The 13,365-nt window shown below is 36.3% G+C and overlaps 1 protein-coding gene across 1 annotated transcript in view; it reads left to right on the top strand.

Moving 5' to 3' along the window:
* Positions 1-13,151, top strand: part of GALC (galactosylceramidase) — a gene marked incomplete at its 5' end in the record, with an annotated part of 32,154 nt that extends 19,003 nt beyond the window's left edge. The window contains 10 exons of the mRNA XM_010288905.1: positions 1,291-1,446; positions 3,539-3,663; positions 4,856-4,983; positions 5,462-5,551; positions 6,795-6,884; positions 7,232-7,376; positions 7,903-8,083; positions 9,279-9,442; positions 11,121-11,197; positions 13,008-13,151. Coding sequence (XP_010287207.1) covers positions 1,291-1,446; positions 3,539-3,663; positions 4,856-4,983; positions 5,462-5,551; positions 6,795-6,884; positions 7,232-7,376; positions 7,903-8,083; positions 9,279-9,442; positions 11,121-11,197; positions 13,008-13,151 — 1,300 coding nt within the window. The remainder of the gene's footprint in view (positions 1-1,290; positions 1,447-3,538; positions 3,664-4,855; positions 4,984-5,461; positions 5,552-6,794; positions 6,885-7,231; positions 7,377-7,902; positions 8,084-9,278; positions 9,443-11,120; positions 11,198-13,007) is intronic.
* Positions 13,152-13,365: the final 214 nt, after the last annotated feature.

Raw genomic sequence — 13,365 nt, 5'->3', positions numbered from 1 at the left:
AAGCTCTCTCTAACACCTTCCTTTTTTTTTCTTTTTTTTCTTTTTGTAAAGTACCACTTTTATTTGGCAGAGATGTTGATTCTTATTATTTAAGAAACAGGTCTTCAGCATATGGAGGGTAGAAAGAGAAATGATTCCTTCTTTGCCTTGTCTTTGCAAGCTATACACTTCATGCCGTTACAAAAACCTTGCTTGTTATTAGGGTAATACTTGTGATTCCAAGCCAAAGGGGAAATACACAGTAGTCTGTACAACAGAGAAGGATGTAGCTAAAATCTCTACTATCTGTTATATTATCCTTAGTGAAGCTATGTATGAAGGACTACAACACTGGGAAATGGCCCATTGTCCAGTGGGGGGGAAGTAATGAAAAAAGCCAACAGTCAGCCTAGGAAAAACTGGTATTTCTTTTGTCCCTGGCACAAATCTATCAATTTGTCAAGTTGCAGGCCAATCATAAAGGAAATACTTATTCATTCCTTTCCACTGCTTATAGTTTTGTTATAGTGTATGTATTTAGTGTGTTTAATGAGTGTGCTAAGTGAGGGGAGAATCATGACCCTGTTTTCTGCAAGTGATTTGAAGGGTTTTATTTCAGTCAGACTAGATTGGCTCCGTGAATCAATGTTGTGATGGAGTATAATCAGTAGTCTTCATTTGGGAGAAAGCATTTCTCGTACTAAGGAAGATCTTGGAAAGAAATTAGCTTTCATTATATGTTTCAACTTTTTTCAGTCTACACCTCTGTAACTTTTATAGTCCAACTAGCATGCCTTTTTGAAACCTGAGTTTATTAAAAAGTTGTAGAAAATTAGCCAAGTTCATGCTTAGGTCCTAAGACATTCATGCAGTTAAGCTCATAGAATAATGCCTAGTACTGTATCTTACTGTTGATTTTATAATTATTGATGGCTTTGTTTTGAGATAGTACAAGGTAGCAGGTATTTTTGCTATTTAGCACATTACAGTTATGAAAATCTTCAAGCTCAATGTCAGGGTAAAGCTTTGCTTTAGCAAGCTGCAGAAATTACACGATATATTTAAAACTAGGTTTACTTATATGCTGGCATGTATCAGAAGTAGTAATCTACTGATGCAAATACAATAAGCCACGGAATATTATTGTGCTCCTTTATTCCATTTTCTCTTATTCCATTAGTATAATTCCAAAGAAAGTTTGTTTTTCATTTTCAGCTTGGAGGAGATGAATCATTGCTGCTGTTTGTACTTCCAGGCTTTGATTTTTTTCCTTTTGTGATAAATGCTTTTTCTTTTTAAAATATTGTATAGGGCTCACTATCCTGGAACAAAAACGGTGCCAAATGCCTTATTAACTAAGAAGAAACTGTGGTCCTCAGAAGATTACAGTACTTTCAATGATGAAGTAGGTGCAGGCTGCTGGGCTCGGATCCTGAACCAAAACTATGTGAATGGAAACATGACCTCGTAAGTGTTGGGCACTGTTGCTCGCTTTCACAACTTCATATGTAAGAGTTGTTTCATGTACTATATAACACATGCATCTGCTATGGTAAGATAGTAGGCAAACTGAAACTCTCTCCAATGTCAGTCTGAATTCAAATATAGTAAGGTATGAAGTCTACTGTCCTTACCTCTTTCTAGGGTAGAAGCCTCACAAGTTTTAGTGTAGTCTTGAGTTACCGTTCCACAGAATCCAATGGCTTACGCAGCTGAGTTCAGATCCCTTTGAGACTCTGATGATATTTGGTAAAAAGAGAATGTTCTTATGAAGAACTAACAACATGAAAAAAATTGGAGAAAAATAATAATAAAAATACTTTATCTGTATTTTTCTTGGGGTCTTTATCGGGTTGTTTGTCTTCAGTTAAAAGCAGTGGGTACAGATGTCATTACCTATTTTTTCCATACAACTTCTTTCTCAGAGTCCGTTCTAAAAGTTGTTGTAGTCTTTTGATATGTTTACTGTTTCCTGCACATTTTCTTTCCAAACTGAAATCTGGAAGAAAGCTGTTCTATTTATTAGGAAATTACATTACTTACAGTTTTAGAAGAGAATAGAAAACACACTTCACTTTTTCTAGTGCAACAACTACTAATCTGAAAGAAAAAAAAAATTCTGATTAAATAAAATGTAGGCATCCAGATGTAAGCAAAATTGTTCAAAGCTTTTAGTTTTTATGTAACTTCATTTTTGGAACAAAAAAGCAAAAATGTTTTTTGTCTGAAATGCTTGAAATGGAGCACAGCACAAAGCACTTGGATATTTGTAAAGAGAAGTTTCTTGAGTCACCTGGTTTCTGAACAGGTGAATATTCTGTCTCATTCTCTGCAAGCTGAAATTTTCTAACAGGTGAATATTTCTTATGTGAATTTGTGACCACTCTGGTTGCCTCTTAACTCTCATATGCTTTTAACATTTTACTTTGGGGTCTTTCTTTTCCCATTTCTTTTCTTATTTACAAGCCTTTTGTAATTATATATGCCCCATTTGTTTAGCAACCTGACAGTCAGGCCTGTGTATTGTATTTAGAAATTACTGTGGAATAGTTCCAAGTCCATATATCCAATATTTAAGTTACCTTGGCTTTTAGATGGAAAACAGAGCCTTCCTGGTGAAAACCAGCTTATGTTTCTGCTAAGCTTGTTTCCTTTGAACTTGAGTACCCGACATTCCTTTTTCTAAGTTTGAAACTGCAGAACAAGTTTGATGTGAGCAAGTTGCTGAGTTCATAACCAAGAGTTGTTTATTTTATGAGCAACTTTTGTAGGATTTCAGGATCTCTTCTGAAATGCATGTATAGTGTGATACATCCATGGCAAAGACTTTAGAATATGAGGCCTTTGCAGTCATTTGTATGCAATAGCAGAACAGCATGCCAACTTCTGCTTTCTACATAACTGCTTTATTAAGCTGTATTTCCGTACTTACGGTTTCCATACTTACTTATTTCCATACTAAGATTTTCAGTGGACACCAAACCAAAAGACCTGAAGTAATTAATCTTGTTAGTGTCATGACAGCTTCTTGAAATAGCAACAACTCCTGGAGGATGGCTGGTTTGCATTGTTATCTGTTTGTTATGTATATGGATAAAAGAAGGATTTTTTTTTTCAATGGTAGTTAACCACTTCCTCCCCTGCTTCCCTCCCCCTCCCCCCAAAATAAAAAATTACCACCACCACCAGCAACAACCAACCAAGAAAAAAACCTTGATATTTTCAAAAAAGGAAAAAAGTAAATATAAATGGAGTCTTTAACCCTCAGTACACATTTCCTTTAATGTGCCACTTTTTATGGTGATATAGCCAGAGAACATATCATCAATTTATAAGAAGTTCTCAACACTGGAAGTTGATTTTATTTTTGTCTCCTGTGTTTTTTGTTTTTTTCTTTCTTCTTTAGCTGGAAAGTTTCTTGTTTTTTGTTTTTGTTTTTTTTTCTTTCCTTAAACTTCTTTTCATTGTATGTTGGAGAAGAAAGAGGAATAAGTTCTTGTGCTAAATTAATCTAATACTATCCATATGAATGGAGCAAACACACCTGTTTTTCTTCCAGCACCATTGCATGGAACTTGGTGGCTAGTTATTATGAAGAGTTGCCCTTCGGTCGATGTGGATTAATGACAGCACAAGAGCCATGGAGTGGCCACTACAAAGTAGAAGCTCCGATCTGGATTACAGGTATAAAGTTTGTAGGTATAAGTCTGGTGATCTAACAGAGGCATAACTGTATTTTCTGAGGCCTTTATTTAGTGTTTTTTATATACATTATTTTTTGTACCAAATTAAATTAGTTTTGTGGAAAGTTTTAAAAAAGGAGGAGGAAGAAAAAGAAAGCTTCTTTCAATACAAAGCAGAAGGATCTAGTAGCAATAGAAATTTTGATACTTGACCATTAGATACAGCGGAAATGAATAAACTACTGCCCTTTATAGCTGTTTATTAAAGTATTTTGATCTGAAGTGCCCAGAAAGGTTAATGTACTTTCCTAGTTCCTTTCCCTCTTTTTTTTTTTTAATCCTGAAGTAGACATTTGATACCTCTCAATTTGAGAAAATGTAACAAAGAACCTCTGTATTCTTGTCCTGCTTGAGATTCTTGGCTTGTGTAAGTCAGCATTTCCTTGCGCTTGGGGAAAGGGGAGTACGTTCACGTGGTGTCTATGGACACGTGGATTCACTGGCTACTGTGTAGTCCTGTAATATTTTACTGTCTTTGCCGCAGTTCAGTAGAGCAGGTAGCATATGCAGTGCCATAAAGGAGGAACAAGGAAAATACTTTCATTTTTATTCTTCTGCTAGTTACCTGTATATGTAAAAGCATTAAAAAAAATGGCCATAGTGTCGTATGAACATTTCAGAACAACTGAGCAGTTGTTCCTGTTTCCATGTAGCTCAGGATTTTCATGATCTAGGTCATATTCTTCTTTGTTACTATCTTACATGCTGAAAACCTTACTTAGTTATTCCTCGTGGACATGCCCATCTATGCTTTCTCTGGCTCAACTTGTTACTTTATTTAAAAAAAAATATTTTGGAAAATCTAAATGATGATGAATATTCATATTGAATGTACATGATTGACTTATATAGTGGTGTAATAGTTTTTTTCTTCCTGTCTAAATAATCACTATCATTTTAACTGTTTTGTCTGCCACAGAGCTGATGTTTTTAATTGTGCCTTAGTATAATTCTTCAATCTTTCTTCTTGTATAGGTAGAACTTGTTTTGAAAGTTTCATTACTTTCTTCCCAAAATCAAGTTTCTGTTGTGTAAGAATGTATGAGAGAGAAATTTAATTCAGACTACAAATGACATTACATTTTATTAAGACTTAATTATTTTCTTCTGATTTTTGTTCTGTTTTGTCTCAGCGCACACAACGCAATTTACTCAGCCGGGCTGGTCATACTTGCAAGTGGATGGACACTTAGAAGGAGGTGGCAGTTTTGTAGCTCTGACAGATGGCCTAGGAAACCTTACCATCATCATTGAAACTATGGTAAGTGCATCAGCAATTCCAATGAACTAGAAAAGATAAAGGAAATGTTTTGTTATGAAGAACCTGTTCTGATTTATGTAGTTCAGTGTATGCAAATATGTTCTTTGATGCTTGTAGCTTTGTTAGTGAGATCACTAGAGGTCCTTTTTCCTGTCTTAACTTTGAATAGCTAGTTGAATCTTCCTGGAGACCAATGTATAAGTCATCTTTATATCACAAGTTAGCTTTAATTTGATGTCACAATTTGATGAGGAAGTTAGATTATGTGTTTTTTTTTTAAAGCAGTATTAAAAATAAAATTAATAAACTAGTGTAATTGTAGTTATCATTAAGGTAACAGTGAAATAAATAGTTGCAAATTGATTCTATGTTGCATTTTAGATTCCAATTTATGCTGTATGTTTTTCATGAGCATTGCCATGCGATGCATTCCACTAATGTATGTTGCTTCTGTTACATTTATTTTTTTTTTCTTCAGACTCATAATCACTCTCAATGTATCAGGCCTCCACTGCCTCATTTCAGTGTGACACCTCAGAGAGCAACTTTCTACCTCAAAGGATCATTTGTAAGTAGCTCTTGAATACATTTGATAAGTCTTGTAAAATGACTTGCTATCTATAATCAAATACATGCAAGACAATATCACAGGTTAGCAAGAAATTGGAGTTCTTTACCTCCAGTAGTAGAGGCTGTACACACCTGGCAAAGTTTTAAGCATTCTAGTTCTGCTTTTACCATGAGATGTAATGTCATAACTGAATTTGTAGAATTATTATCTCCCAGTCTAGTGATCTGTATATTGAAGAAGAAATTCCCCAGAACAGAAATGCAATTGGATTTTTCTTTAGGATTTATTTCAAGGCTGGGTGTTCTGACATAGTTTGACCAGACAGCATGGCCATGACCTTTTTAGTTATCAGCTCCTTTTCAGGGGAGCAACTGCAGTTGTTTGTATACTATAGGTTATGTTGCTTCATCCTATGAAGAGATATTCTGAGAATTTCCCAGTTGTGTGTTGTTGTTTTGTTTTTAGATCTCACTAAACTGAAATTCCCTCTGAAATGTGACCAATACTTTCACAGCATAAACTGGAGTGAATCTTTGTTAGTTAATTTGGATGATTGATTCTCAGAAGCTGAAAGTGTATACTTATTGGGGATTTGATTTTTGGTGGCATTAGTTTCCTTTCATTTAGGAGGAGATAGTTTGGACAATGCTTTTGTATTGTCAATAAACTGATTTGCTTAGGAAAAGTAGTTGAAGGGTCACTTCTGATACACAGGTTTGGGGGAAGTATCAGACAGCTTATCCAAACCAAACTCTAGGTTGCTTGCTTTGTTGTTCATCTAGGTAAATAAAAGTCCTCACAGAGGTTTGGAGATCTGTAAGCGAGGTACATTGCTCAAAAATGAGTATCAAAGAACCAGCAACTAAACTAAAGGTCTCGTTAAAGCAAAATTAGCAGGATATTATTTCACCCTGGTTGCTCCTCGGCAGAGAGCTTGTGTCAAAGGGATAGCCTTCGTTGGTAATAGAAAAGCTAAAGATTGCATGTGTGGTTGCAATGCTTTCTGTCTTTATAAGCAGCATTACTACATGTTAGGACGATGGCTTATTGATGTATAATCTATAAAAGGGTAAGCCATATGTAATGGCTAGCTGAATAGAGTAGTGACCTCTAATGTGATCAACAGCTCTAAAATAACAAAAATTGGACACCCTTAGGAGACTGGTATTTCTCAAGGTGAATATTCAAGTTTTTTGTTGTTTATATTTTTTCTTTATTTTTATATTGTGTTTCATTGTAGTATATGGTTCAGTCTCTTCAAGTGTGGCATTCTAGACTTGGTTTTGAATCTGGAAACTCTAGTCTTTTCCAGCAACTCCATCCTGTAAAGGTAAGTCAATCAGTTTTAGTTACAGTCTCTCTGCAATTTCAGGTATTTCTTACCCGTTTGCTGGAACCCCTGGACTTTCATGCCTACACTACGTAATTAAGGCATGTTTTATTATCTCCATTTGACTACAGTTTTACTAGCTATATACAAGCTTAACCGAAAGTAATAAAGAGTTTGGGGGAAAGGGGTTTTCAGAATAGCTTGGGGATATTAAGTGCTGAGGCAAGAAGATGAGGTTTTTGTCTTAAATCAGCACTTTAGAGGATCTCCTTTACTTCAGGAACTTGGGTATTTTGTTATTTATTTAGTAGTTCAATTTTTGCAGCTTGAGTTTTCTTTAATTCCAGGTGTGGAAGGGAAGATTTTCTTTAGATCTAAACGTGGATGAAGTCTACACTTTAACCACACTCAAGACAGGGCAGAAATGTGGTTGCCCACAGCCTCCACCACCTCAGCCCTTTCCTTCAAATTACAAAGATGATTTCAATATTCGTAAGTCAGAATTCTATTAGCCAAAAACTTAATTCACACATAGATATAGTCTTAATGTAGAAAGGCAGTAACAATTATGTTGAGTCCTCTAATGTGACATGAAGTAGTCTGAATGTGTGTTTTAGTTTGTTTGTGAGGTTTTTTTTAATACTTTCTTCTCCACCAGTTTGCAACTGTATACTTCACTTGCAGTGAACTGTATTTAATTCTGTGTCTTCACTGGGTGGTCCCTAACAATTTTAAAATTCTTGTTGCAAATAATGTAGCTAATAACTATAGTGAACTAGTTCTTGGAAGGAAGATAGAGAAGAAGGTATTTTTTTTGTTTGTTTGCAAAAACTGGTGTCTGCTTCAAAACCAAAACTAAAATCACCTTCCAACTCTCAAAACTTCAGCTTTGCAGACTTTGATTTGATAGACTAAGTCAAAATTCTAGAGAATATTTTCAGAGGAAATTTCTGAACACAAGAGTACACAGAAGAAAAATAATGTTTTGGTGTTGATATGTATTTTATTTTCTGAACAGGAAATCCACCTTTCAGTGAAGCCCCAAATTTTGCAGATCAGACAGGGGTATTTGAGTACTTCATAAATGCTTCTGACCCAGGAGATCATGTGTTCACACTTCGCCAGGTGGTGATTCAGCGACCCATCACTTGGGCTTCTGATGCAGACCAGACCATCAGTCTCATAGGAAATTTTCAGTGGTATGTAAATAGTATTTTCTAGTGACATCTGGGGATATGTCCTCCTTACCAGTGTGAATTATGATCAATTAATCTGTCTCAAGCCTCGTTTCTCTTGGACAGAGGGCTTTTGTATTCAGACTGTCTGTAGATGTGTAGAAATGATGACTTAAAGGGACTTCCAAATGTCATTGAGCCCTGCTCAGGGCTATTGCTAAGAGAACAACTGTGTCTTTATCTGAAAGAATCCTAAAAACATCCAAGGATGGAGAGTCCACCACATCTGTCGGTAGCTTGGGCCACTGCTGCACTGTCTTGGAAATTTTTTTTTTCCTAATGTCCTCCTGGGCATATTTGTTCAAGCTGTTTTTTCAGAATAATGGATCTGGGTTGGCATAGTAGGTGACCAAGTCAAAATCCTAAATCAAAGGGTGCACTGGATTTCAATACATTAAGTGGGACAAAAAAATTGATTCAGTTTAAAATACTTAATTTTGAGTTGTGTTGCTTGATTGTTAGTGATTTGATCAATCTTGTATCAATGACTATAGTCTGGGAGTTAATTCAGTTATATTTGTTGCAGACTGCCATCTTCTGAGCAGTTCCTCAGCTGCTAATTAAAAAGGTTTTATTTCCGGCTAAACGTAACTGAGATTTACTGGTTTGATAATTGGTTATGATTGCATTTCTTTTTTTAACCTATTTGAACACTTTGTTTAAAAAAAAAAAACGTTTGTTTTGGCTTTTGGACAAAAGGTCTGGATTGCTTAAGACTTGGCCTGTATTAAAAATGAAGAAAAATGAACATCAAATTTTAGCAGATGTGGTTCTATGTCTTTGAATCTTGGGTTTGATTTAGTTATCTAAAAGCAAGTTCTCATTTTGCAGACCTGAAAGTTTTTCTGTGGAGATGCAAACCTTCTGTGTGTGGGGTTTTTTCTTTTTAAAAAATTAATTGAAAGTTGCTGACAACACACTTCGTGTTGTTGTTGATTTCTGAGAAGAATTGCTCTTCCTAAAGAAAATCTATGGACTCACAGGTGGGAAACAACCAGTCTAGACAAGTCCTGTGCATCTCACACCTTGTGGGTCAATTAGGATTGCTAAATCTTTCCTCAAAAAGGTTGCCATACTACGTATGGAATACACTTCTACCTACTGCCTCCTCAAAAAAGTTGATTAACTTGTTTGTTAAAACACTAAACTTCTCTTATAGGGTAAACATGACAGTCACTTGTGACATCTACATAGAAAAACGACGTGATGGGGGCGTGTTTATTGCAGGAAGAGTCGACAATGGTGGGATATATGTTCGACGTACCAAAGGAGTTTTCTTCTGGGTTTTGGCAGATGGCACCTACAGAGTCACAGCTGACCTAGGTAAGCAGCTCTTTGCTAAAGTGGGTGCTGACATATGGACATGTCATTTTGATAGCTTTGGTAAACGTGACTCATTCAGATTTTGTAATTCAGTTATCATCACTATGAATTTAACAGATTGTGCTCTAATGATGGCCCCATTTTGGATGTGAAGAGAGCATCTGAAGGCTACTGGCTGGGCCACTTCTTAGGCTCCACCTTCTTGGTTTCCCCCCCCCCCCCCCCCCCCCCCCCCGCTAACAAAACCTATTTTATACTAGTGAATGTAAATTATTTTGCTTTTCATAAATACTCTGGTACAGTATCAATTACAGAAAATCCTGCTTGAAACAGTGGCCTGTCTTGTAGAGCAGTGCAAGTCAATGTACATACATCTGCTTAGGTGATGAGTGGCCTACTGTTTCCACAAATTATGTGTTCTACTGTTGGTCTAGCTCAGTGCAGTGAGAGCATGTTCTACTTGTGATGCTAACACTCACATGAGTTCATTTATAGAGCACTTGACAGGCACGTGAAAGAGAGTATGTCATAATACTTCATCAATAGCTAAAAGTTATTTTTAATTTGCTTTGAAATAGTGGTAAGTTTTGCTGTTGAAATGCATTTCCTGTCGCTTCATGAGTATAAATGAAAATTTTTCAGTAGTTTCTGATGAGTCCAATGCAACTTCTAGATCTACGATATATCTGATATGAAGACAGACTATAATGACTTGTTTCACACTTAAAAATAGTCTTGTCTTCTGTTTGGTAGCTGTAGTTTCTCACTTCTCCTCATTTTGTTTTTTTGTGTGTGTTTTGGTTTTTCTTTTGATATATTTTTTTTTTTTTTTTTACCATGGATGTGTAGGCTTTATATTAGCTTCTGTTAACATACTGGTGCTCCCTAGGAAAACTTTGCAGTGTCTAACTCCATAACTACTTAAGTTTCAGCTGTATGTAATAACATACTCATATTTAGGATTGTATTAGTATTTATTTTTAATAAGACTTAACAACATTACCCAATTAGTTTCTCAAGCTGTCAAAATTTTTCCTAGATGAAATGAGAGATTTTGATTAACCATGTCATTATTTCAGACTGAGACACTTGTTACACAACATGATAATTTTTTTCTATACAGCCATTTTCAGTGATCTTTACATTTTTCTAGAAAGGAGCATGAATGTTAAATTAACTTGTAGCTAAAACTGTCTACTGAATAATTGAAGAATCTACTTGTAGCACTTAATTTTTTTCAGGCCTTCCATCCAAGAATCAGTCACACCCAGTTTTTGCTTAGCTTAAATTTGGACTAGAACTAAGCAATGGTGATGATGTGGCAACTCAAACCCTCTGAATTAAAAAAGTTCCAATACATAAACGAGGAGATCTATAGAACAAGCAGAGCAATAGCTACTGTCACACTTCATGAAACCATACTCTCAACAGAGGGAATCCTTATCTCAGGCCAAATTCCCAAGAGAATGGAGATTTAAAGGGAAAAACAATCCTGGCAAAACAAGAGAATGCACTGATAATGTAGAGTCCAGGTTTGCATGTTAAATCTTCCATGCTGCAGTTTAAATTGGTAAGATGCTGGTCCAGAACACTTCTGACACAGCCTTGTGTTGGCTTGGTATTTATTTGTCAATCTCAGGTGAAGTAACACCTTTCTAACCTTAAGAATGTTTTGCAGCTGGAGAAGAAATATTAATGAAAGGACTTTCTGGTGTTCGTGATAATGCGTGGCACACACTAACTCTCAACATTCAGGTAAGGACACAGGCAAAAAATCTAGAAAAGCAGTTACGAAACTTCCAGTCCTAAATAGTTTACACAAAACTATGCTATACTATTGACTGTGTACTTGCATTAGTTCGCCCTACCTACTACCAGAGATATTACTTATCTCTGGTATTTTAAACCAAGAATAAAATACCATACTGAGTTCTGCTGCCTGTTTAAAGAGTTCTTGAGAAACTGGGGAGAGTATGGAAAATAACTGGACAGATGAGTTGAAAGCTGGAGATAGGAGGGCTAGAAGGGCAAATCTTTTGTTTAATCTAATGAAAAGATCATGACCTGACTTCCCGTTCTGAAGACTGTCAGTAAACTACTAAACTAGCCTGTTTTACAAATCTGGCTCCCACCAATTCCCTTTGCATACTAAAGCCTTGTATGTGGAACTACAAGGACTGGGGAACTCAGATGAGCTGCTGTTCTTTTTTCCTATACTGAAAAAGCATGGGCATAGTGTTACTGTAAAAATGGTCCACAGTTAATGAGACACCTGTCCACATTTTCCCACTCTTCTTCCCCTTTTGACCATAGTCACTTGGTGAAGAAAGTGGTCTCAAGCTCTACTTTGGATACACCTGTGCACTTAGCTGGGTATGACATTGATGCAAATAACTAAAAGGCTTTAAATTCCTCTGCTGAATGCCTAATCCCTTGGCCTAATGTAACCTTTGCAACTGCAACTTTGGCCTGAAAGGTGGGGAAGCTTGAATCCTAGCTGGGGAGATCCTCTGCTGAAGCAAACTCTCTTTTAAAATTATGCACCGAGTCTTTCCTTCATCCTGAAAGGTTTGTGAGTATTAGAAGCTAGTGATTTTTTTGGTTTTGTTTGTTTTTTTTTTTCCCCTTTGTGCTTTCATGTTGGGAGACAAAGGGATGCTGGTACCTGAGGCATTCACTGGAATGGATGTAGTTTAGTTTTGGCTTTTGTACACCCACACTTATGACAGTGAGTGCCATCTGTAAAATGGCCCAAGACATTTACTAACCTGAATGAGGTGCTGAAGATGAACATAAATTGTTTAAAACACAAAACAGTGGTGGTAATTTTAAAATGATGATGCTACAAAATTCCATCTGTGCTGTTAAAGTGTTTTGTGCCATATATGCCTTTGATGTAATGACAGAATTGCAGAGCACTCTTTAAAGAATTCTCATGCTGACTCCTTGAAAGGCATTATTTGCTTTTAACGTCTGTATGTAATTGTCTTTCAGATTAGGAAATACAAGTAAACTGAAGTACTTTTTTTTCTAAATACTGTTTAGTGGAACACTGGCAAGATAAATTGTAACTTTTCCCAAAACTTTTTAATTTTAATGGCAATGTGATACTTGAAAGTTCTGCTGTCGTCTCCTCCTCTCAGCTTAATGACTAAAATACATCTCTCCTTCCTTTTGACTTTTGCCTAACTCTGTAGAATCAGTGCCAGGTGTATCAATATCCCCTTGAGACAGTTGGGCTGTTTGAGGGAGCATGACACAAGTGGAAGAGGAAAACCAGTTCACCTTTCAGATTCTACACTGAGTTTGCAAAGCTGTGAGTTAGGGGGAGATGAGCCTTTTATATATTCACTGTAAAGTCATTAGATCTGTTTCACAGTGCTGATAGGCATTGGAGGATTCTATGCAATATTTAGAAGTTATTTTCTGCATGGAAAATGTGTGAAATGTACTTGAAAGTTGACTTGACATGTTTCTGCCTTGTCTCTTCTCCCATGTGAGTGGGTTCAGTGTCAACACAATCACTGGATTTTACAAAGCTAACTTTTTCCTTTTTTTTTGGCAGGGCACTTCTGCCTCAGGACTGTTAAATGGTTACCCACTCTGGGAGAATGTCACCATTTCTAAACCAAGTAACGGCTGGGCTGCTATTGGAACTCGCTCATTTGAGTTTGCACAGTTTGACAATTTTCATGTTGAAGCTAGCTGAGGTGGCTTTTGCGTTTGGAGAACCCAGTTCTCATATTACTTCGAATAAGAACCAGTTGAAACTTTGAGGATAACTTAATGCTATGCTGAGATTGATCTGTTGGCAAGGAATCTGGATTCTGTCCTCATTATTTGTTAGAGGTTTACTTGAGTAGGTATCAACGTGACTGTAACGTTATCCCCTGGTTGCTATGGGATTTTTGCCCTTCGATTTT

Source organism: Phaethon lepturus, unplaced genomic scaffold, assembly GCF_000687285.1.
Source record: "Phaethon lepturus isolate BGI_N335 unplaced genomic scaffold, ASM68728v1 scaffold716, whole genome shotgun sequence".
NCBI classification, from domain to species: Eukaryota; Metazoa; Chordata; class Aves; order Phaethontiformes; family Phaethontidae; genus Phaethon; species Phaethon lepturus.
Note: the sequence above shows the minus strand (reverse complement) of the source record. Positions and strands in the feature narration are given on the sequence as shown.